We start from the raw sequence: 21,845 nt of genomic DNA, 5'->3' as shown, positions 1-21,845 counted from the left end.
GTTGGATTCAATACTACTTGGACTACTACCAAAACTACAATCAAGTATTTTTACTGTGTACTTTTTGAGTAATCCTTTGTCAAACTCCACCCCTGAGTACAATAATGCATGTTTTCTGCCATCTTTGATGAGAGATCAAATGATTTTGTGCAATAAGTTCTTAATGTAATTGGTACTGTTGGATTCAGTACTACTTGGACTACTACCAAAACTACAATCAAGTATTTTTACTGTGTACTTTTTGAGTAATCCTTTGTCAAATTCCACCCCTGAGTACAATAATGCATGTTTTCTGCCATCTTTGATGAGAGATAAAATGATTTTGTGCAATAAGTTCTTAATGTAATTGGTACTGTTGGATTCAGTACTACTTGGACTACTACCAAAACTACAATCAAGTATTTTTACTGTGTACTTTTCGAGTAATCCTTTGTCAAACTCCACCCCTGAGTACAATAATGCATGTTTTCTGCCATCTTTGATGAGAGATAAAATGATTTTCTGCAATAAGTTCTTAATGTAATTGGTACTGTTGGATTCAGTACTACTTGGACTACTACCAAAACTACAATCAAGTATTTTTACTGTGTACTTTTTGAGTAATCCTTTGTCAAACTCCACCCCTGAGTACAATAATGCATGTTTTCTGCCATCTTTGATGAGAGATAAAATGATTTTGTGCAATAAGTTCTTAATCTAATTGGTACTGTTGGATTCAGTACTACTTGGACTACTACCAAAACTACAATCAAGTATTTTTACTTTGTACTTTTTGAGTAATACTCTGTCAAACTCCCCTCCAGAGTACAATAATGCATGTTTTCTGCCCTCTTTGATGAGAGATAAAAGGATTTTTAAAAATAAGTTCTTAGTGAAATTGATACTGTTGAACTCAGTACTACTTGGACTAGTAGCACAAGTACAATCAAGTACTTTTACTATGTACTTTTTGAGTAATCCCCTGTCAAACTCCCCTCCAGAGTACAATAATGCATGTTTTCTGCCCTCTTTGATGAGAGATAAAATGATTTTGTGCAATAAGTTCTTAATGTAATTGGTACTGTTGGATTCATTACTACTTGGACTACTACCAAAACTACAATCAAGTATTTTTACTGTGTACTTTTTGAGTAATCCTTTGTCAAACTCCACCCCTGAGTACAATAATGCATGTTTTCTGCCATCTTTGATGAGAGATAAAATGATTTTGTGCAATAAGTTCTTAATGTAATTGGTACTGTTGGATTCAGTACTACTTGGACTACTACCATAAGTACAATCAAGTACTTTTACTGTGTACTTTTTGAGTAATCCTTTGTCAAACTCCACGCCTGAGTACAATAATGCATGTTTTCTGCCATCTTTGATGAGAGATAAAAGGATTTTTTGCAATAAGTTCTTAATAAAATTGGTACAGTTGGATTCAGTACTACTTGGACTACTACCAAAAGTACAATCAAGTACTTTTACTGTGTACTTTTTGAGTCTTGTAATGCGCTGTTGAGGAACCTGCGACCCAAGTTGTGTATATGATCAATACACCTTAGAAAATCTTGAAATCTTGAAAGGAATGTGCAAAAGAGCCATTATACAGTTTTTAATTAACTATTAGTAGAGAATAACGAGTAATGAATACTTTATAGAGATCTGCAGATAAATGTTTCGTCTTCTCAAGCACCACCTATCAAATATCTCTCCTGATTGTTGGCACTTGACAATCACCTTCCCTGAATTTCACTCAGGTGTAACTAAAGTCTGCTTTAAGGGTTGTTTATATTTCACATCATTAATCAGAATCTGCAAAGTAACTAAACTAAATGTAGTGGAGTAAAAATACCAGGTTAACCTCTGATTTGTAGTGGAGAATTACAAAGTAACAATGAGCTGTCATGTGGGTATATATTAATGCTGCACATTATGGATACAAGCGATTTTCACCCATTTAGTAATTACATGTTTTAAATGTGTACACACCAATGTGTTTCCTATCGCCTAAACCTCCAGGGCTGTACACAGTTTAATACTGGCAACTTCTAATTTTTGGAAAAACGTCTTTTAAAACTACAATTCCCAGTAGATACGTGCCATAGAGAACATGTTGCGAAACACAATAGCCAGCATGTGTATTTCTCGGGGGGCGTTCGAGTCCAGTTTTGAATAGTCTGCCGTGGTTTCGTTCCATTTCAAAGAGCTTGACGCTCGGCGTAACCTTGGCGCACTGCCACTCCAACATCACAGGGTTTGTCAACGGGACTGTAGTCCCAAACGATAGCTGGGGATTATGGGTAGTGTAGTATCTTTGGCCATCCTAAATCTCGAAATGTCCCGTCTGTTTCTGGTGACTTTATTTACGGCTAAAAAGCCCAAGATTATAGAATTAAACGAATAAATAAAAACAAGGATAATTGTGTGTTATTGTTGAGTAAATAACAGTGTGTTATTTAGAAAAGAATAACAAATTAGAAGGAAAAGATTAAAAAAATACAGATTTCAGTATTTTGAGGCTCTAAGCCCCATTTATTTTCCTCACAGACGACAAAAAAAGTCCGACATTATACGATTTAAAATAAAAACAAATAAATAAAAAGATAAAAGACTGGCATGCAATTTACGTTAGAATAAATAGAATGGTTTTGAATAATAGATGATAGTCAAATCTACGTCACTTTACAGCCCCGCCCACTTTTGGGGAAACCAACGCTGTCATTTGAACAGCGATCAAGCCTGAAGCCACAGAGATCTTCTTTTACTGTCCTTTCTTCTTCGAGGAAGCACAGAAACACGTAACTCTGGATTTGTTTTAATGTTTGAGGTGCAATAAATGACACAGCAGCTTTTTGTCATGTTAAAGCTATTATTTTCTGCCTCGCTCATGAGATTAACAGCTGGCGAAATGACAGCCTTGCCTACTGATTTTAATGTAACCATATATCGAGCCCGATTGTCGATTTCAAAGGTGTGCTCTAAAATGATATTTATAAATGACTATTATCATTATTATAAGCAAGACAATAAATGGCAAAGATATGTAGAAAATAAACGTATTTAAGATACGTTCATAACGAACGTAACGTGGGAGAAAATACGTTTCTAGCTAAACGTAATTGAGAATGCAGTTTAGTTCTGTGGGAACGTAATTTTTAGGAGACATGGTTGCAAAAATTATACATGTGTTATACATCCAGAAATATCGAAATATCGTTTCCCACAGTGTGACATGTATACATAAAACAAAAAGGGCCTAGATAACCGGGGTATACCATTTAAAATGTTAATATATTTAAAGTGTTCAAAGTGCAGTTTCAGTGCAAGTCAGTTGAAACGATCTTAAGTTGGCGTGACGTTGAAGTCGTGCGACCCTGCTGCTGTACTGGCTTGTAGTTCGTTTATAGCATAACGTTAGCATTTCGCTTTTGGCGACTAGATTTATGATTCAAAAATGATAAAAGTAGGGTAGACATGTGGAGATTATCCGGCTGAACAAAACGTGATCCCTCTCTTAAATGTGTGTCAACCACAGACCTTATTTCCAGCTATTTTCCAAAATCCTATGGAGAATTTGCATTGGTTTTTCACGAAGGAACTGGAAGAAGTTTACTTCCGGGTTTTACCACGCGTCACTGCGGTTCTCTATACCTGTCAATTAGTGCTTCCATGGACCTCATCTGTAATGGAAGCTCGTCGAGGGTACGTATATTTGTATTTCAACAGAAAAGTAGTTATATACATAATTGTGTTCGAAAATAAAACACAAATGTTTATATTAATTGTTTATAGTTCTGATTTGACTTTATTTTAAGTCAAATCATAACTATTATATGTAGTTTAATCATTTTTATTTAGGTGGTCGCTCAGTTTTTCAAATGTACACCATTCAGCTCCTCCAGCACCCCTACTTCCCGCGGCACCCGACACACTGAACTCACATGTTGTTTAACAGATGACACGTTTGTAAACAAAAACCCTGCTGGGGGACTGGGTGATACATTATCTTTTAAAATTGTATGAACATGTCCAAATTTAAGAATCCCCATAGAAATTGTCAACGGACAAACTGTTTTCTCAAGATGTACATGTATTATTATTTTTTTTAAATAAGAAAAAAACAGTGTTCTTGTTTATTACAGGTTATAAAGTTATACTTTTATAAAATGTATGGACAACATTTTAAAAAGTGCTGGGGACATCCCCAGCTTAAATGACACCTATGAATATATCCCTCTGTCCTTTCAGTGCAAATCGACATAGCATAGGCAACAAATCAGAAGTCAGGGAATCAAGCTAATTAATTAAAAAAGTCTAAACTGAGTGAAAAGTCTAACTATAAATAATAGATTTTAACTTGTTATGTCTTTTCAGAGTCTTGGTTTTCTCAACGTTTGGGAAGGCAAGTGTTTCTTATTTGTCACACAATTGTAATTGCATTAAAAAATTCAATGATTTCTCAAATGTCATATTTTTTTACAAAGAAATGACGGAACTTTGACATTTCAATTTCAGACAAGAAAAATAACAATAACAAAAGAAGTCCTTTTGGCTGTCACTGACAAGCTTCGAGCCACAACCAAAACAAAAGACAACGATGAAGGTGACGAGAAAGACACTTTCTGGGGCGAGGTGTGTCAGGAGCTTGGAATATCCGATTCCAAGACCAATAGGACACGGCTTCATCATGCCTATAATCATCATAAAAAGGTACATTTTTTATAAATATTGCACTAATATTGATTCTTATTTCTGCTTTGCTTTTATCTTCATCATCAGTCTGCCTGTGTGAACAACTTTAATTTGGATGTGCTATAATATTTTATATTATTTGATTAATAATTACATCTTTGGATTTCATTTGCTCCTTGTCATGTGCAGATGAGACACAAGACACAGATGGTGACCGCAGCACCTGCCAGCCCATCGACAGACAGTGACCACACGGCCTGCCCCATCGACAGTGACCACAGTTCCACTGACATTGACCGCACAGTGCCTGCTACCCCATCGTCGGTTAGACAGGCATTCACAGAGACGAGTGAACCAGAAGACGTTTCAGAGGTAAATATCGCATATTAGCACGTAGTTAGTGTTAGTGTGTTATGAAACATGCACACTACTGTGTGGAGTGAAATTATAGTTAGTCCCAAATAAACAATTTCAGATATATTGATTCATATCAGTAAAGAGTCATTCCAACTTTGGTCACTTTCGCTAATATGTTTTCATTGTGTTTTACAGTGTAATTCATCAGGGACATATGACTCCTCATCACACTCAAAAGATGGGCAACTCTTACACTCATTTAAATTGCCTTCAAATCCTTCATTTTTTTTTGTCACTAAAAGTGACTGGAAGAAACGGAGGATGAGACAACATAAGCGTCGATTCAAATCTTTAAACTGGACTTCAGTCATGGCCACTGGCATCCGGAGTGTCCACCCACACTGTTGCTTTGTCTTCAAATCTCACAGTGTGCGAACAGTTGGGTCAAAAAGGAAAGGGTCACTTTTTTCATGTGTTGGCTACTGTCGATTTGATGACTGTCCTGTGGAGGTCGAAGTTGACATTGAGGATGAGTCATCCCTTAAGGCAGTTGTGACCTTCAGAGGTGAAAAAGCATGGCACAACTGTGAAGAACTCAAACATCGGCCTGTGCGTGCAGATGAAAGGGATGCACTTGCTAATGCCCTCACCAGCAAACTTCCCAGAAGTGTGTACCTTGATAAGCTCAATAAACTGGATGACACTGTGTTGGCTTCTGGAAACAGAGACCAGGTACCATCAACTGGTGTGATGAAAACATTGTCCTGGCAGGCAAGAAAGAAGCTGAGAAAACACAGCAATGAAATGATCAGCCTCAGAAAAATGATGGAGGAAGAGCTTGAGACTGAGGAAGCAGTCATTAAAAAAATTATAGCACACCCCAAAGGAGTCATGCTATGGTCCAACAAAACAATTGACCTCTTCCATGACAGGTGCAGGGAAGACATTGTATATGTGGATGCGACACGGAGCATTGTTAAAAAGGCAAAAGGGAAAACCTCACCTTTTTATGTGTATGAGATGGTGGTCCGAAATCCGTTCAAAGGATCCTCCCCTGTCCCTGTGGCCACCTACATCACAAACGACCACACAATAGCCTCCATATCCTTTTTCCTTGGGTCATTTCTGACTGATGTAATAAGACTCCATGGAAGGGGAGCCAAAAAAAGACCTGTCATGCTGATCTGTGATGGCTCTACAGTCCTCATGGAGTCCATGGCCTATAATTTCTGTGGAGTCAGCCTCCAGGAACTTCTCTCCATGTACTACAGCATCGTATCTGGACAGGCAAAGCATGATTGTACTTTTAGTAGTAGTCCAAGTAGTACTAAATCCAACAGTACCAATTTCATTAAGAACTTATTGCACAAAATCCTTTTATCTCTCATCAAAGATGGCAGAAAACATGCATTATTGTACTCTGGAGGGGAGTTTGACAGGGGATTACTCAAAAAGTACACAGTAAAAGTACTTGATTGTACTTTTAGTAGTAGTCCAAGTAGTACTGAATCCAACAGTACCAATTTCATTAAGAACTTATTGCACAAAATCATTTCATCTCTCATCAAAGATGGCAGAAAACATGCATTATTGTACTCAGGGGTGGAGTTTGACAAAGGATTACTCTAAAAGTACACAGTAAAAATACTTGATTGTACTTGTGATACTAGTCCAAGTAGTACTGAATTCAACAGTACCAATTTTATTAAGAACTTATTGCACAAAATCCTTTTATCTCTCATCAAAGATGGCAGAAAACATGCATTATTGTACTCAGGGGTGGAGTTTGACAAAGGATTACTCAAAAAGTACACAGTAAAAATACTTGATTGTACTTGTGCTACTAGTCCAAGTAGTACTGAATCCAACAGTACCAATTTCACTAAGAACTTATTGCAAAAAATCATTTTATCTCTCATCAAAGATAGCAGAATACATTATGTTGTGTACTCAGGACAGGAGTTTAAACAAGTATTACTTAAAAAGTACACAGTAAAAGTACTTGATTGTACTTTTAGTAGTAGTCCAAGTAGTACTGAATCCAACAGTACAAATTTCATTAAGAACTTATTTCACAAAATCATTTTATCTCTCATCAAATATGGCAGAAAACATGCATTATTGTACTCTGGAGGGGAGTTTGACAGGGGATTACTCAAAAAGTACACAGTAAAAGTACTTGATTGTACTTTTAGTAGTAGTCCAAGTAGTACTGAATCCAACAGTACCAATTTCATTAAGAACTTATTGCACAAAATCATTTAATCTCTCATCAAAGATGGCAGAAAACATGCATTATTGTACTCTGGAGGGGAGTTTGACAGGGGATTACTCAAAAAGTACACAGTAAAAGTACTTGATTGTACTTTTAGTAGTAGTCCAAGTAGTACTGAATCCAACAGTACCAATTTCATTAAGAACTTATTGCACAAAATCCTTTTATCTCTCATCAAAGATGGCAGAAAACATGCATTATTGTACTCAGGGGTGGAGTTTGACAAAGGATTACTCAAAAAGTACACAGTAAAAATACTTGATTGTACTTGTGCTACTAATCCAAGTAGTACTGAATCCAACAGTACCAATTTCACTAAGAACTTATTGCAAAAAATCATTTTATCTCTCATCAAAGATAGCAGAATACATTATTTTGTGTACTCAGGACAGGAGTTTAAACAAGTATTACTTAAAAAGTACACAGTAAAAGTACTTGATTGTACTTTTAGTAGTAGTCCAAGTAGTACTGAATCCAACAGTACAAATTTCATTAAGAACTTATTTCACAAAATCATTTTATCTCTCATCAAATATGGCAGAAAACATGCATTATTGTACTCTGGAGGGGAGTTTGACAGGGGATTACTCAAAAAGTACACAGTAAAAGTACTTGATTGTACTTTTAGTAGTAGTCCAAGTAGTACTGAATCCAACAGTACCAATTTCATTAAGAACTTATTGCACAAAATAATTTAATCTCTCATCAAAGATGGCAGAAAACATGCATTATTGTACTCTGGAGGGGAGTTTGACAGGGGATTACTCAAAAAGTACACAGTAAAAGTACTTGATTGTACTTTTAGTAGTAGTCCAAGTAGTACTGAATCCAACAGTACCAATTTCATTAAGAACTTATTGCACAAAATCCTTTTATCTCTCATCAAAGATGGCAGAAAACATGCATTATTGTACTCAGGGGTGGAGTTTGACAAAGGATTACTCAAAAAGTACACAGTAAAAATACTTGATTGTACTTGTGCTACTAATCCAAGTAGTACTGAATCCAACAGTACCAATTTCACTAAGAACTTATTGCAAAAAATCATTTTATCTCTCATCAAAGATAGCAGAATACATTATTTTGTGTACTCAGGACAGGAGTTTAAACAAGTATTACTTAAAAAGTACACAGTAAAAGTACTTGATTGTACTTTTAGTAGTAGTCCAAGTAGTACTGAATCCAACAGTACAAATTTCATTAAGAACTTATTTCACAAAATCATTTTATCTCTCATCAAATATGGCAGAAAACATGCATTATTGTACTCTGGAGGGGAGTTTGACAGGGGATTACTCAAAAAGTACACAGTAAAAGTACTTGATTGTACTTTTAGTAGTAGTCCAAGTAGTACTGAATCCAACAGTACCAATTTCATTAAGAACTTATTGCACAAAATCCTTTTATCTCTCATCAAAGATGGCAGAAAACATGCATTATTGTACTCAGGGGTGGAGTTTGACAAAGGATTACTCAAAAAGTACACAGTAAAAATACTTGATTGTACTTGTGCTACTAATCCAAGTAGTACTGAATCCAACAGTACCAATTTCACTAAGAACTTATTGCAAAAAATCATTTTATCTCTCATCAAAGATAGCAGAATACATTATTTTGTGTACTCAGGACAGGAGTTTAAACAAGTATTACTTAAAAAGTACACAGTAAAAGTACTTGATTGTACTTTTAGTAGTAGTCCAAGTAGTACTGAATCCAACAGTACAAATTTCATTAAGAACTTATTTCACAAAATCATTTTATCTCTCATCAAATATGGCAGAAAACATGCATTATTGTACTCTGGAGGGGAGTTTGACAGGGGATTACTCAAAAAGTACACAGTAAAAGTACTTGATTGTACTTTTAGTAGTAGTCCAAGTAGTACTGAATCCAACAGTACCAATTTCATTAAGAACTTATTGCACAAAATCATTTAATCTCTCATCAAAGATGGCAGAAAACATGCATTATTGTACTCTGGAGGGGAGTTTGACAGGGGATTACTCAAAAAGTACACAGTAAAAGTACTTGATTGTACTTTTAGTAGTAGTCCAAGTAGTACTGAATCCAACAGTACCAATTTCATTAAGAACTTATTGCACAAAATCCTTTTATCTCTCATCAAAGATGGCAGAAAACATGCATTATTGTACTCAGGGGTGGAGTTTGACAAAGGATTACTCAAAAAGTACACAGTAAAAATACTTGATTGTACTTGTGCTACTAATCCAAGTAGTACTGAATCCAACAGTACCAATTTCACTAAGAACTTATTGCAAAAAATCATTTTATCTCTCATCAAAGATAGCAGAATACATTCTTTTGTGTACTCAGGACAGGAGTTTAAACAAGTATTACTTAAAAAGTACACAGTAAAAGTGCTTGATTGTACTCGTGGTAGTAGTCCAAGTAGTACAGAATTCAGCATAACCGATTTTATTAAGAACTCATTGCAAAAAATGATTGTATCTCTCATCAAAGAGGGCAGAAAACATGCATTATTGTACTCTGGAGGGGAGTTTGACAGAGTATTACTCAAAAAGTACACAGTAAAAGTACTTGATTGTATTTGTGGTAGTAGTCTAACATGTACTGAGTCCAACAGTACCAATTTTATTAAGAACTTATGGCTAAAAATAATTTGATCCCTCATCAAATATCATTGATTGATTGATCAAATATAGCATAAGCACTTTTACTATCGTCAGCGCCACTTCTCGGCGATTACCGTAAAGACGCTATTAATCGCGCACTCAAAAATGAAGCGCTGCTCATTTGACCAAGCAAATGCGAGAGACGGCTGAGTTGACCGCAGTACTTTACACCAGTGGGAGAGGCAGAACTGCTCTTTCTTTTCAACATAACTTAAGTTACACATGATTTCTTCCAAGTGGTTTGGCTTGTTAAAAACATCTTGCATTATGATACAGGAATTTGCTGGCTTTGTGTTTACAGAACTGACTATGCCGGACTTTTGTGCAGCCTACGGATGCTCTAATCACCGCAGTCTGCAAACAAGAACCCGTGGGATCACCTTTCACATGTAAGATATGACAATATTATGACTAAAATTAGGATAATCGTTAATTACTTAGTGGATGTATGTACATTACAAGTCCTGCTACACAGGATCAGTGGGGCTATGTGAGATAATAGTATTGCAAGATTGTTGTTGACCCAGCCTCTTTAGAATATGTTGCTACCATTTCTTTACACAATTATTTAATGTTTATTTTGGACACCTTTTTTATTACTCTTAGTGTGGTTGTCTTATTCTTAAAGTAGGCTATACATACATGCAAAAATATGATAATTTCGGTGTGTATTTTTGTCCTTACCCTTAATGTTAAAGGAAAGAAGGGAGGAAAATGTTGACAATAATTTATCTGTCTGGCTACCTTTCTCATGTTTTTAAGGTTTCCCAAAACCGAAGAGAGGAGGAGGTAGTGTTTTGTTTCCTGTTACTGCAGTTTCGCACTTCAGGAGTGAGGAATTTGACCGGACAGGGCAGACTGTCCGGCTTAAAGATGGTGTTGTGCCAACAATATTCAACTTCCCAGCTCATCTTCAAAGGGTATGTGTATCATTGGCCAACAACAATGCAAGGTGTATAAGATTGATATATAAATATGTGATTAAATGTCACACTTTAGTTTTTCTTTCTGCAAGTTTAGGAATAAATAATGTGTTGTGTATTACAGCACATTTTAAACACTCAACATGTCTTTAATGTTTATTTTAGCCGGAAGCAACAAGAAGCACAACCACTTCAAGAAGAGCGGATGATGAACCTCAGCCTAATGTTGTGAGTATTCTGAATGTGGCCAAGACCAGAGAGATGGTCATTGATTTCAGGAGGGTGAGGACGTCTCTTCTACCCCTGTGCATTCTGGGAGAGGATGTGGCTGTTGTGGAGGACTCCAAATACCTGGGAGTGCACTTAGACAATGGGCTGAACTGGAGGATCAACACTGACGCTGTGCACAAGAAGGGATATTAGAAGAAGGATATTTATTTCCATATTACTATTATTTATATATTCGTATATTTTGCCAAAGCAACAGGGAGCCACTGGAGAGAGGCGAAAGAGCCGCAAGCGGCAGGGCACTGACCACCCATATGCATTGCCTGCTTGCCCCGAGGCTATAAAGGCCAAACTCAACGGAGCCTCAGCGAGTTTGAGGAAACTGCAGCGGGAGAAGACCAATGCCTTGGCGAGAGAAAGGAGGGCCAAGAAAAACATGCAGGCTCTTCTGGAGGAACTGAAGGAGAAAAATCTCATAAACGAAGAGCTGAAAGACAAGCTTGAATGCTACTCAGGTAAAATAAAAAATATTGCATTGAATATTTTGTGTATTTTATGTTCTTTGTTAGACTTCCTAGTTACTATTAAAAGGAGACATACTAAATCACTTTTGCTAATTGAATTTCAGATCTTCCCGTTCACCTCCTGTCGAGGCAGGGTGTAGAGTACACCAAGGCCCAGAGAGATTTTGCTCTTACGCTCCATCTGCATGGTCCAAAGGCATATCACTACCTGAGAGACACTCTGCATATTCACCTCCCACATCCCAGTTCATTGCAAAGGTATTCTTCATGATGTCTAATTTTAAACTACATTAAGCACTACAGACTGTATTATCAGGAATGGTTAAACTTACTGATATAACAGCTCATGTCTCATGCTGATACATTTTGATATTGTAGCTATTTTTAGTATGTCCAGTGTCTACAATAGGGACTGGGTAAGTGGTTAAATGGCTACTTTTTAATTTTACTAAGGTGGCTGAGCTCTCTTGATGCCAAACCTGGTCTCAACAAAATGATGTTGGACATGCTGGAAAGACGGCGTCAGGAAGATGAGGCCAAGTACGGAAGTGTCACTCTGATGCTGGATGCCATGGCCATCAAAAAGCACGTCCAATATGATCCTCAGACACAAACAATGTCTGGATTTGTGGACATGGGGGATCGAATTAATGAGACTGACATTGCTTCTGAGGCTCTTGTGTTTATGGTGGTTGGGCTTCAAGGTTATTGGAAAGCTCCAATTGCTTATTATTTGACCAAGTCCCTCACACCAGAAACACAGAAAGTCTTGCCATGTATCACCGTGTGTCTTATTGGTTTTGTGTTATACTGTATTTTATTGTGTGCAGCTGGTCCGTATCTCCAAGACACATTTAAAACAAATAACCTTGAACCTTGAAGCCCCATCTTTCCCCACCTGCTCCTGCTTCCTACATCCCCTCCACACCACACCAAGTTGTTCTTCTTAATAATAATAATAATACATTTATTTTGGGAGGCCGCCTTTCCCAAGGACCCAAGGACACCATAGGGGCAATATAGGGAACAATTTAAACAGTGGATTTTGTGATATATCAGCCGGGGTGAGACAAGACAAACCACAAATGGACTACAGAAGGACACAAAAGGACACATGGTACAGTTTATATTATTCTTGGTCTTTTTTCAATAACATATTTCAAAGGTTCTGGATTTGTTTACAAATCTAGAAACTAAATACAAAACTAGTATAGTAATATGGAGATCTCATGTCAAAAATAATTGTGATAAATTAGACAGAACTGGCCTGTCTGTGAGCACATTTTATGTTGGTTTGGTTCTTCTGATAAAGGTGTGAATATCTAAATAATATACCACCATATGCTATTGTCATTAGTTGTGTCCCTGTTCTTAAAGCTAAGGCATTGCTAAATTAACAACTCTTGGCTTACAGAGTGGTAACATGAGACCGATTTTTATATATAAAATATAAATGTATTTTAATTTTATAATTTATTTTAAATATTAACAATATAATAAAATAAATGGAAATATATACACCGGCAAATATTTAATATAAATACCTTGTGTGTGTGTGTGTATAGCTATTGCTTTATCTGATTAATGTTATTTTCATATGAAAGTCCATGATTATAAGTATGCAGTATCATAACTACATCTTTGATGTTTATAAAAAACCAAACAGTTTGAAAATTGGTTGAAAATTGAGCAAGCTATGGTTATTTAAAAGGTAAACCATAATGTTATGAATGAGAGAACTCCCTGTAGCAAGATGGCGGCCAAGTGGCAACGTCGGTCTCCATTGGCCAGCAGCGCGGGTGAGTCATCTAGTGTTTATATATATCTATGGCTATAACTGCCGAAGATGAAGTCTATGACGCTATCCCGTAGAGCTACGTTCTTGCGTAATGCGGAGGTGGGCGTGGTTACATCTAAACTGGGTTGGAAAAACGATAGACGCGGCCCGGAGGCGTCTATCGTTTTTCCAACCCAGTTTAGATCCCATTTCCGCATTACGCAAGCATCGACGCGAAGTTACGCAAGCATTGACGCGAAGTTACGTCACAGGATCAACCTGGCGTTACATCCCTATGGTCAGAGCCCTAGAGAGATAAGTATCTCTAGGGCTCTGCCTATGGTTACATCACTGCCTCACGCGGCACACCCGTGAAATCTGAATCTGACAAGCGAAATAGCGTCATTTTAAACGCCGCATAATATACAATATACAATATAATAGTGCTTCTTTGTCAATATGACTGACGACCACACTATGCAGCGCTGAGATAATGTTAATTCATCATTTAATATTAATTCCTGATGGATATATCATATAAGAGTTACTATCATTTTGTTTGTCATGTAACATATTAACGTTTTGACCTTCTGTTTAGGATGTAAAGGTATCTATTTAATATTTTATTTAAAGGTATACATTTATAATATGTTATAAATGTCTATTTTGTATAATACAACATATAACATTTGACATTAATAACATATTAACGTTTTGAGACCATGTAAAAATGAAATGTTGGGACATTTATAAAAATGTATTCCTTTACATAAAAGTGCTTTCCAGAGGTGTAAGAAGTGATAAGATCTTGTACTTGAGCAGGGGCGGACTGGGACCAGACTGGGACACAAATTCAGCCCGGGATGTTCAGACGCACCGGCCCACACACCGGGCCGCCGCCCACGCATGCGGGCCACCCTTGTAGCCTACAGATAAATGATACATCTATACTATGCTCATATACTGTATACTGTTATGGCTAGATTCCCCAGAGTCAAGCCATAACATAAAAGAGATGGACAACAGGAGTAAGGTGCAAAATGAAACCTTCCTTTATGTAGCAGGATAGACTGTTCAGCCCTATCACCACACGGGGCAACCTTTATAAAGAGGGGTCAGTGTCGCTCTTGCTCTTTGGCACGAAGGCCGCTGCGCTGACATGCTTTCTCCGCTGGCACCGGTGAGTTTGCAGTGGCTGCCGTTTGTTGTACACCTAGCATGACAATTAGCCTAAATACTAAATGTATCGCTGGTTGTAGACCCTTGCAGGGATCCTGCAGCCTATGTCTGCTGCCGCTGTAAATCAAGCTCTCCTGCTGTGTGTTTGTCTGAACTTGGCCTGATCGGTAGGTAGACCTTCTGCTAGTATCATTCTTCCTGAATGTTCTTAACCTAGTATTGTTATCGTAACATCACCTTAAACGTAATGTCTGCTAGGCTCTGCACTGGAAGCGTGATAAAGGACTGCTGTTTTGCCTCCACGTCTGTGTTGCATCCACGACTGCTCCAAGTTTACGAGTGTCTTGCCTGCCTGACTGTTGCCTGGACTGCTGGTCTACCCTCACGGCTGTGTCTGTCTGCACCAAGCCCCCAGGAAGTGCGCCGGAGTCTGATGAGAATATTCGTGCTGGTCAAACGGCGGTACTACACTTCCTTTAGGTTGCTGGGCCCGGAAACACTTTTTCCCATTGACTTACATGGGGAAAGAGTGGTCTGTAACTCGTTGGATAATTTGTTTTAAACTAAATAAACTACCCAGTATGAACGTTTGTATAGCCCTTATTAAAAACATTCGGTCCTCAAGTTGTAAAAATGTGCTCATAACGTTATTCTGAGAGTTATTTCCCTCGGCATTATGAACGCACATCTAACCCACGGGACCGCGCCGCCCGGCACGTTCATGTTACGTGTTCAGTACTACATGAGTTTCTCTTTACCCATGGATGCACAATAACAACGGACCATATCGCCTTACTGTCAGCCCACGGAGCTGTAATAATGGATATATTGCACATGTTTGCTGTAATTCATCATTTGTAAAATATTATACTACATGGGCTGTATGATTAAATCTTGTACCGTAAATGTTGTATTAAATAAAGTTAATATTACCGACGTAGATTAACGTTCCTGTAGCTTCTTATTGCACTTGCAATTGTTTTAGTTACTTGTGGGCTACTTAACATGAATAATCACAGTTACTATCCTTTTACTCCATCACATTTCAAAAAGAAATGGGCTATTGTTATTTTAACTCCACCACAGTAATCCATCATCAGCTTTACTTTTTAGATAAAGTTTTAACTCACAATTGATCATAACAGGCTTCAACATATACATTTTTATATATTACCAAGTGGTTTCATGTACAACCCACACAAGTATCATGCTAAATGAAGCTCTGTTGCTTGGATATCACTAGATCCTGATGTCAGCGTAATATAAAAGTACATAACGATTGATGTGTAACTTAGCATAATTGACTAGCTAGCCGCTATCTGCTAACTACCGCCTCGTTAATATAAATCCAGTACCATGCTGTCATGAACGCGCAGTGCTGTTACGTGTACGCAAATTCACGTGCTTAATGTGAACGAGCCTTTTGGGTGGCGTGGTTAAAGTTGCGCATGCTCTATGAGTGCACGTACGGGTACTTCTCAGGCATGCCGGGTAATCTGTGACGTTTCGCTCTCTCAAAAGTTGGGCCATTTTGTCATCATACGCCATTGAGCAACTCTCATAGGAATGAATGAGGCCCCGCCTCCCACGCTGTATCCAGTTCTTATTATACATCCATGGTCTGCACAGCCGGCTTGCCTGCCCTACTGTGCTTCACCGCTACACTACTGTCTGGCGGGTGTTGCTCTTGGCCTACATTGTCTGTACCAGCTTTTTGGTATCACTGTGCCTTTGCTCTTCATTACAGGGCCATATTTTAAACATTGTTATCGCGGACTGTTCGATTAATCTCTGTTCATGATTAGTTATTTCATTGAGTTAAGTTTGTTTTGTTTATTTAATTCTAGATTAAGTAGACTGTTAGGTTGATTTTCGTTTCTTTGGTTTAGTTTTCGACCCTGTTGCTTTAAATTTGTTTTGTTTATTTCAGTTAATATCAGTTACTTGAAATCAGTATTTTGTAGTATTCTTGACTTTTTATTGTCTTATACTTATCTTATGTGTTGGTCTGTGTATTAATTTCTGTTTACTGTTTATCCCAGTAATTGTTTCTTGTTTGCCCTTCTTAGTTGCTGAGAGCCAAAGGTGTGGTGCTGGTGTCCCCGGTGGTGGCTTCCCCCTTTGTGTGTTGTGCTGTGCTCCCCCCTGATTTGTGTTCCTTCGTGTGAGTGTGTAGTGATCACGGGTGCCTTAATTTACTTTGTTGGGATCCCTCTCACCCCTCGTCACCTCCATCCACTGGTAAGCCTCAGCATCCCTGAATTAAGAATTCCCCCCTTTATTTTCAGTGTGTATAATGATCTTATGGTGTTTTTAATGATATTTTAATGCCAGAAATAAAACATTTGATAAATTGGAACCACGTCTCCTGCCTCTCAGTATCACGAACCTGAGTGCCTTGTTGGTACTTGGAATAATTATTTCCTTGGGTGCAATTCCCAAGGTGGCGTTGTCTGGCTTTTAGTTGAATAGGATTTCCAACAAACACCCCCCACGTGCCGCCTCAAACAGTTAAGGTTTCTTACAAATTTCCGTGTGAAGTGTGTCAAAGTGGCTGACTGTAGGAGTCAGTAACGTGAATGTACAATTGGGATTAAGGACAAAGTACAGCAAATGGGTATAGTAAAAAATGGTTGCCTGTGCCTGGCTGTAAACAAAAAGAAGTGGCAATGCACATGCAGCTCAGATATTCAATCAATGCCATGTGGTCTAACCAACAAATGATTCTAATAGTCATTATGAGAGCACTTGTCCATTATTAAATAACCAACTTCAAGGAATACAATATCATGCACAGTAATGTCAATCACTAAAATGAATGCAATAGTGAATTGGCCACACATCTGTGTCCTTATTATTCAATATTAATATTATTGAATATTAATATTATTGAATATAATTATTTAAAATTATAATATTAATATTATATAATTTAACTTGGAATATCATGAGCATATGACTCTATCCTAATGCATCTAACTGTATGCACAATATAATAGTCTGGCCAGCCCTGCAGCCCGTTCTAGGTTCTGATTGGCTCTAGGTTGGCATTCTAGCTTCTGACTGGCTGTCCAGGTTGTCAATCACAGCCGTGGGCATATTATACTAGTCGTAACATTGCTAAACTTTTTTCCTGACGGTTTTCTCAGTCAACTAATGCTATTGCTAACAGTAACATAAAGGAACACAGCCCTGCACACTGCACCTGCTGTCATTATATGCCGGGTCTGTGGTTCATCATCTTCCTTCTCATTCTCCTCCTTATTACTGCGACTGGGAGCGGGAGCCCTTCTACTAAACAGCTCTGTGATTTTCGAAATGTTTCCAGCATCTTCCTGTTCGTTTTTTCATTCTGGCTTTTTCAGCCCCACCCTTTCTTTTTTTACTGTTCTTCTTCTTGTCTTTCTCAATTTCACTAGCTAACTTACTGATCAATCATCAAACGAAGCTAGGGAGCTTGTCTGATGAGTGGACCTCTGACGCGGACCTCGCCCTCTTTCCAATAGACCTATCGCTAAACCACGCCCCAAATATAATTTGTCCAATCATATCACAGCAAAAATCCCTCCGGGTAGAAAACTCGGACATCACCAGAAAAGCCGTTTGTGGGGCGCATCAAACCAAAACCAGACGTCTGTGATCGAAACCACTGTGAAGAGTTCAGTTTCTATGTTTATTATCTAGCTAATATCTGATGGTGAAACGCTGTGCGTGGGGTACCTGTAATTCGGACACCAGGTACCCTAAAAGACTGGATGGAGGAGTATATTTCGTACCTTTTCCGAAGCCCAAAAGAAAACTCAACAAATGCAAGCGGTGGATTATGCTGTGTCGTCGACCACATAGCACATACACAACTGAATGTGAAGACAATTACCAAGGACACTTATTATTGCTCAAAGGTAAGGTCAATTCATAAAGACATAATATTTGACGGCATGTATTAGAAACGTAGACCAAACTATTAGTTTGCTAACGATTGACTTTGACTGCCAACTAGCTAGCGTATATCCAGCCCAGCTAACTAACGTTAGCTGCCAACTTGTTAGCCAGCTAACTAGCTACAGTGTTATCAACATCAACGTTTGCTGTCTGACTTTTCGTCCTCGCTAGTTAGCTGGTGTTTTTAGCTAACTGTCTTTTCACCTCAAAGCACTTCAGAGATGGGAAGCCAACTCTGGAATATCCAGATCCCATCCGGGCTCTCGTGTGTGCTGCTCCGAAAAGACACAGACCCTCAACCAAAAAAAGGTAACGTAACAGTCAGCCAGGTGCATAACAGTGAAAATGATGACCAACAAGGACAGTTATAGTTATAGATTTAATGTAGTGACCACCACTGCTAACATTGACTTGAACTCCCCCGCGGCCATTGTCAACAGTCATTCACGGTCGGCTTTGTTTGTCCGAGTTTTCAAAGGGGGCGTGGCTTAGCGATAGGTCTATTGGAAGAGACGACTCATCTCTCCCGGCCCAACCCCTTCAGTTAATCTATTAGCCTACTTTCGAAAACATAAGATTGACAAGTTTGACAACCTATCAATAGTGCCGTTTACATGGAATGTTTTTCCGATCGTATCCGATCACTAAATAAAGCGATCCACGTTCACTCGTATACATGGGCCAAGCATTAAGCTGATTACAATTTGAAGTGGGCCGATCGGAGTGGGGCAGTGGGCCGCTTCGAGTGGTCCGACCGGCCCACTTCGGTACCGGACTTGAGTAAGAGTACAAGTACCAGAGTGTAGAAATACTCAAGTATAAGTACTAAAGTATTAGCATCAGAATAGTACCTGAATAACTATAAGCTGTTTTTTTTGCTTTCATTTCAGACCTCGTGTTTTAGTGTGCTCTGGAGGCACACAGAACAATATAGAGGAGTACCCGCAGTTGAAGGTATCTGATAAGACCACAGACAGACAGACAGACAGACATGCGGCCGCTGTTCAGGGCTTGATTAAAGGCCAATCTTAGCGTGGTAACGAGACACATTGTGTACCAGAAGCGTCCAGTGCATCTTATACAGAGATGGGGTCGTTACTAAAAAAAAGTTATATATTACATATTACTTTTTTTTAAAGTAATTTATTACACTACTTCGTTACTCTCTACATAAAGTAACTCGTTACTTTACTCGTTACTTTACTCGTTACTTTACTCGCAGGGCCGGCCCGCCCCTCCCTACAGGCAGATCACACAGACTGCTAAAGTTTCAAATGTTCTCTTTAGTTCAGTTTCCATTGTCGCATAAGACTGATCCAGATCCTGAATGTTTTCCTATCTGACCATGGCTGTCCTCTGTCTCCTGCTATCTGTATATTTTGCGCAGTCTATCTCTGCTCACGCTGTTGCGTCGGCGTGTTCTCCTGCGTGTTGGCCATGTGTTGCACTGGAACCAGACACCGCAAAGACTTCAGCCGAGCACGTACGAACTGCGCATGCGTGAGTGGCAATAACTCTCCTTACCAGCAGGCGGCGGTAGTGTGTATTCGTCATTCAAAACAGGCAACAACCGGAAAACAGAGAAAAAGAACAGACGTGATATAAACAAACAACAAATAGCTGTGCGTTAGCTTCACCTTAGCATGTGTTCTTTGCAGGTGTTTGTTGAGGTTTGATTATGACTGATTTTAGTAAGTAACGAAGTAACGCGTGTCGGGGCAGTGTTAGTAACTGTAGTGTGATTACTGAATTATAAAAGTAGCGCGTTACACTACTCCGTTACCGACAAAAGTAATATTATTACAGTAGCGCGTTACTTTGTAACGCGTTACACCCAACTCTGATCTTATATCCCCACTGCAATAATGATGGCAGTTACAAATGTGAACTTAGATGTTAAAGGTGAGCGAGTTCATCTCACCACTCACGCGTTGCAGCCATGTTTTTCACACACACACACACACACACACACACACACACACACACACTTTGTATTGTATTATTGTATGAGAGAGGTTCCAGGTTGAATTGAGGCGAATATTTGTAATGTTCAGAGATTGTTGTGTTTAATATTTGTCATTGTGTGTGTGTTGTTCAAATGATAAACAAAACTTTGCATAAAGCATATTTGTGCACTCATATGTTGATAAGAGTATTACAAACTTGAAAAATATCCCTCTAAGACAGTGGTTCTCAAACTTGTTTCACTCATGTACCCCCTTTTGAAAAAAAAATTCAGCCAAGTACCCCCTGATCAGCGCAAAAACTATTTGTTAAGGAAAGAAAGCCTATATAAAGAGGTACTGTACAGCGCTGCACCATCATGTCTGATTTATTAAAACAACAACTTTGTAACTGAGAAGCACTTAAATGCTACATTTCAAATGTTTACAATCCATCACTAAATTCATGGCAAACCAATTTTAACATCATGCAATAACACTAAGACGACATTAGTTAGGCTACATTGAACTGATCTTTTTGATAAGTTGTACTTACAATGTAGTGAGAAACATGGGCTTGTGCTTCACTGAGGATCTTTGTCATTCTGACAGGGAGGCAACCTGCAGTTATTACACTTCGCGTTTTGAAATATGTGTAACTCTGTTCATATAAAACCCACACTGCTCCAACTTCCTTACTTTTCCTAAAATTGGTATATTTATTTATTTATTTAAGGGCGTGGGGAATGTAGAGAAAAAGATATATGAGCATTTTATGAGCATGGGATTTTGACCCCTCATATAAACATATGCATAATGCTGCGCTATACTCTGCGGCCACACGCCGTTGCCAAGCAACGCTTATTGTTTAGGTGTCCTTTGATAAGCAGGCAGTCACATAATTAACTAGAACTAGCTAGATCTGATAGATTTGGACATAAACGCGAGTGAAGTATAACCGGGCGTGAGAAAGAGATCAGAGATCAGATCAGCTGCTGCTGATGGAGAACACGCGGCTCTGCATGATCACAGCTCCGCCGCTGTGACGGACCGTTGAGCTGAGCAAAATACACTAAGTTAGACCTAACACACTTAGCTAGTTTATCTACTCTGGAACTAGCTAAACTAGTTATAAATATATTTATTTTTTACTGTCGGGTCACTTATTACAGGTTCAGCGAGCTGCACGAGACTGACGGGCTGTCAGGAGAGGGAGAGGAAAAGAGAGCACCCCGTTTATTTTTCCCATTTTATTATCCAGAATTACTCTAAACCTTTGAAGTAGTTAATCTACTATTAGTAGTTTGTGTAAATGCATGTGTGTATGAATTATACGTTTTTGTTTTTGTATGATTTTAGTAGAATA

The 21,845-nt window shown here is 38.4% G+C and overlaps 1 protein-coding gene and 1 long non-coding RNA gene across 2 annotated transcripts; both read left to right on the top strand.

Annotated features, from left to right (window-relative positions):
• Window positions 1–3,434: 3,434 nt before the first annotated feature.
• Window positions 3,435–16,762, top strand: LOC117535481. The gene is made up of 11 exons (XM_034199962.1): window positions 3,435–3,687; window positions 4,360–4,387; window positions 4,501–4,695; window positions 4,867–5,049; window positions 5,230–6,334; window positions 10,780–10,883; window positions 11,052–11,219; window positions 11,368–11,629; window positions 11,743–11,896; window positions 12,092–12,326; window positions 16,664–16,762. Exons 1-11 carry the CDS (start codon window positions 3,551–3,553, stop codon window positions 16,760–16,762), a joined length of 2,670 nt encoding a protein of 889 aa, XP_034055853.1. The 5' UTR covers window positions 3,435–3,550.
• Window positions 16,763–18,173: 1,411 nt separating this feature from the next.
• LOC117535479 lies at window positions 18,174–19,787 on the top strand. The gene is made up of 3 exons (XR_004567426.1): window positions 18,174–18,496; window positions 18,748–18,845; window positions 19,427–19,787. It is a non-coding gene; the product is annotated as an uncharacterized LOC117535479 (long non-coding RNA).
• The last annotated feature ends 2,058 nt before the right edge of the window (window positions 19,788–21,845 follow it).

Source organism: Gymnodraco acuticeps, unplaced genomic scaffold, assembly GCF_902827175.1.
Source record: "Gymnodraco acuticeps unplaced genomic scaffold, fGymAcu1.1, whole genome shotgun sequence".
Classification (NCBI taxonomy): Eukaryota; Metazoa; Chordata; class Actinopteri; order Perciformes; family Bathydraconidae; genus Gymnodraco; species Gymnodraco acuticeps.
The sequence above is the reverse complement of the archived record's forward strand: the minus strand, read 5'-3'. Positions and strand labels throughout refer to the sequence as shown.

Bases quoted from the DNA above. Each gene is read 5' to 3' on its own strand.
- LOC117535481 (XM_034199962.1), top strand. From the start codon at position 3,551: ATGGAGAATTTGCATTGGTTTTTCACGAAGGAACTGGAAGAAGTTTAC. The intron at 6,335-10,779 runs GTACTTTTAGTA...CTGTTACTGCAG, and splicing joins TGGACAGGCAAAGCATGATT to TTTCGCACTTCAGGAGTGAG. The intron at 10,884-11,051 runs GTATGTGTATCA...TGTTTATTTTAG, and splicing joins TCCCAGCTCATCTTCAAAGG to CCGGAAGCAACAAGAAGCAC.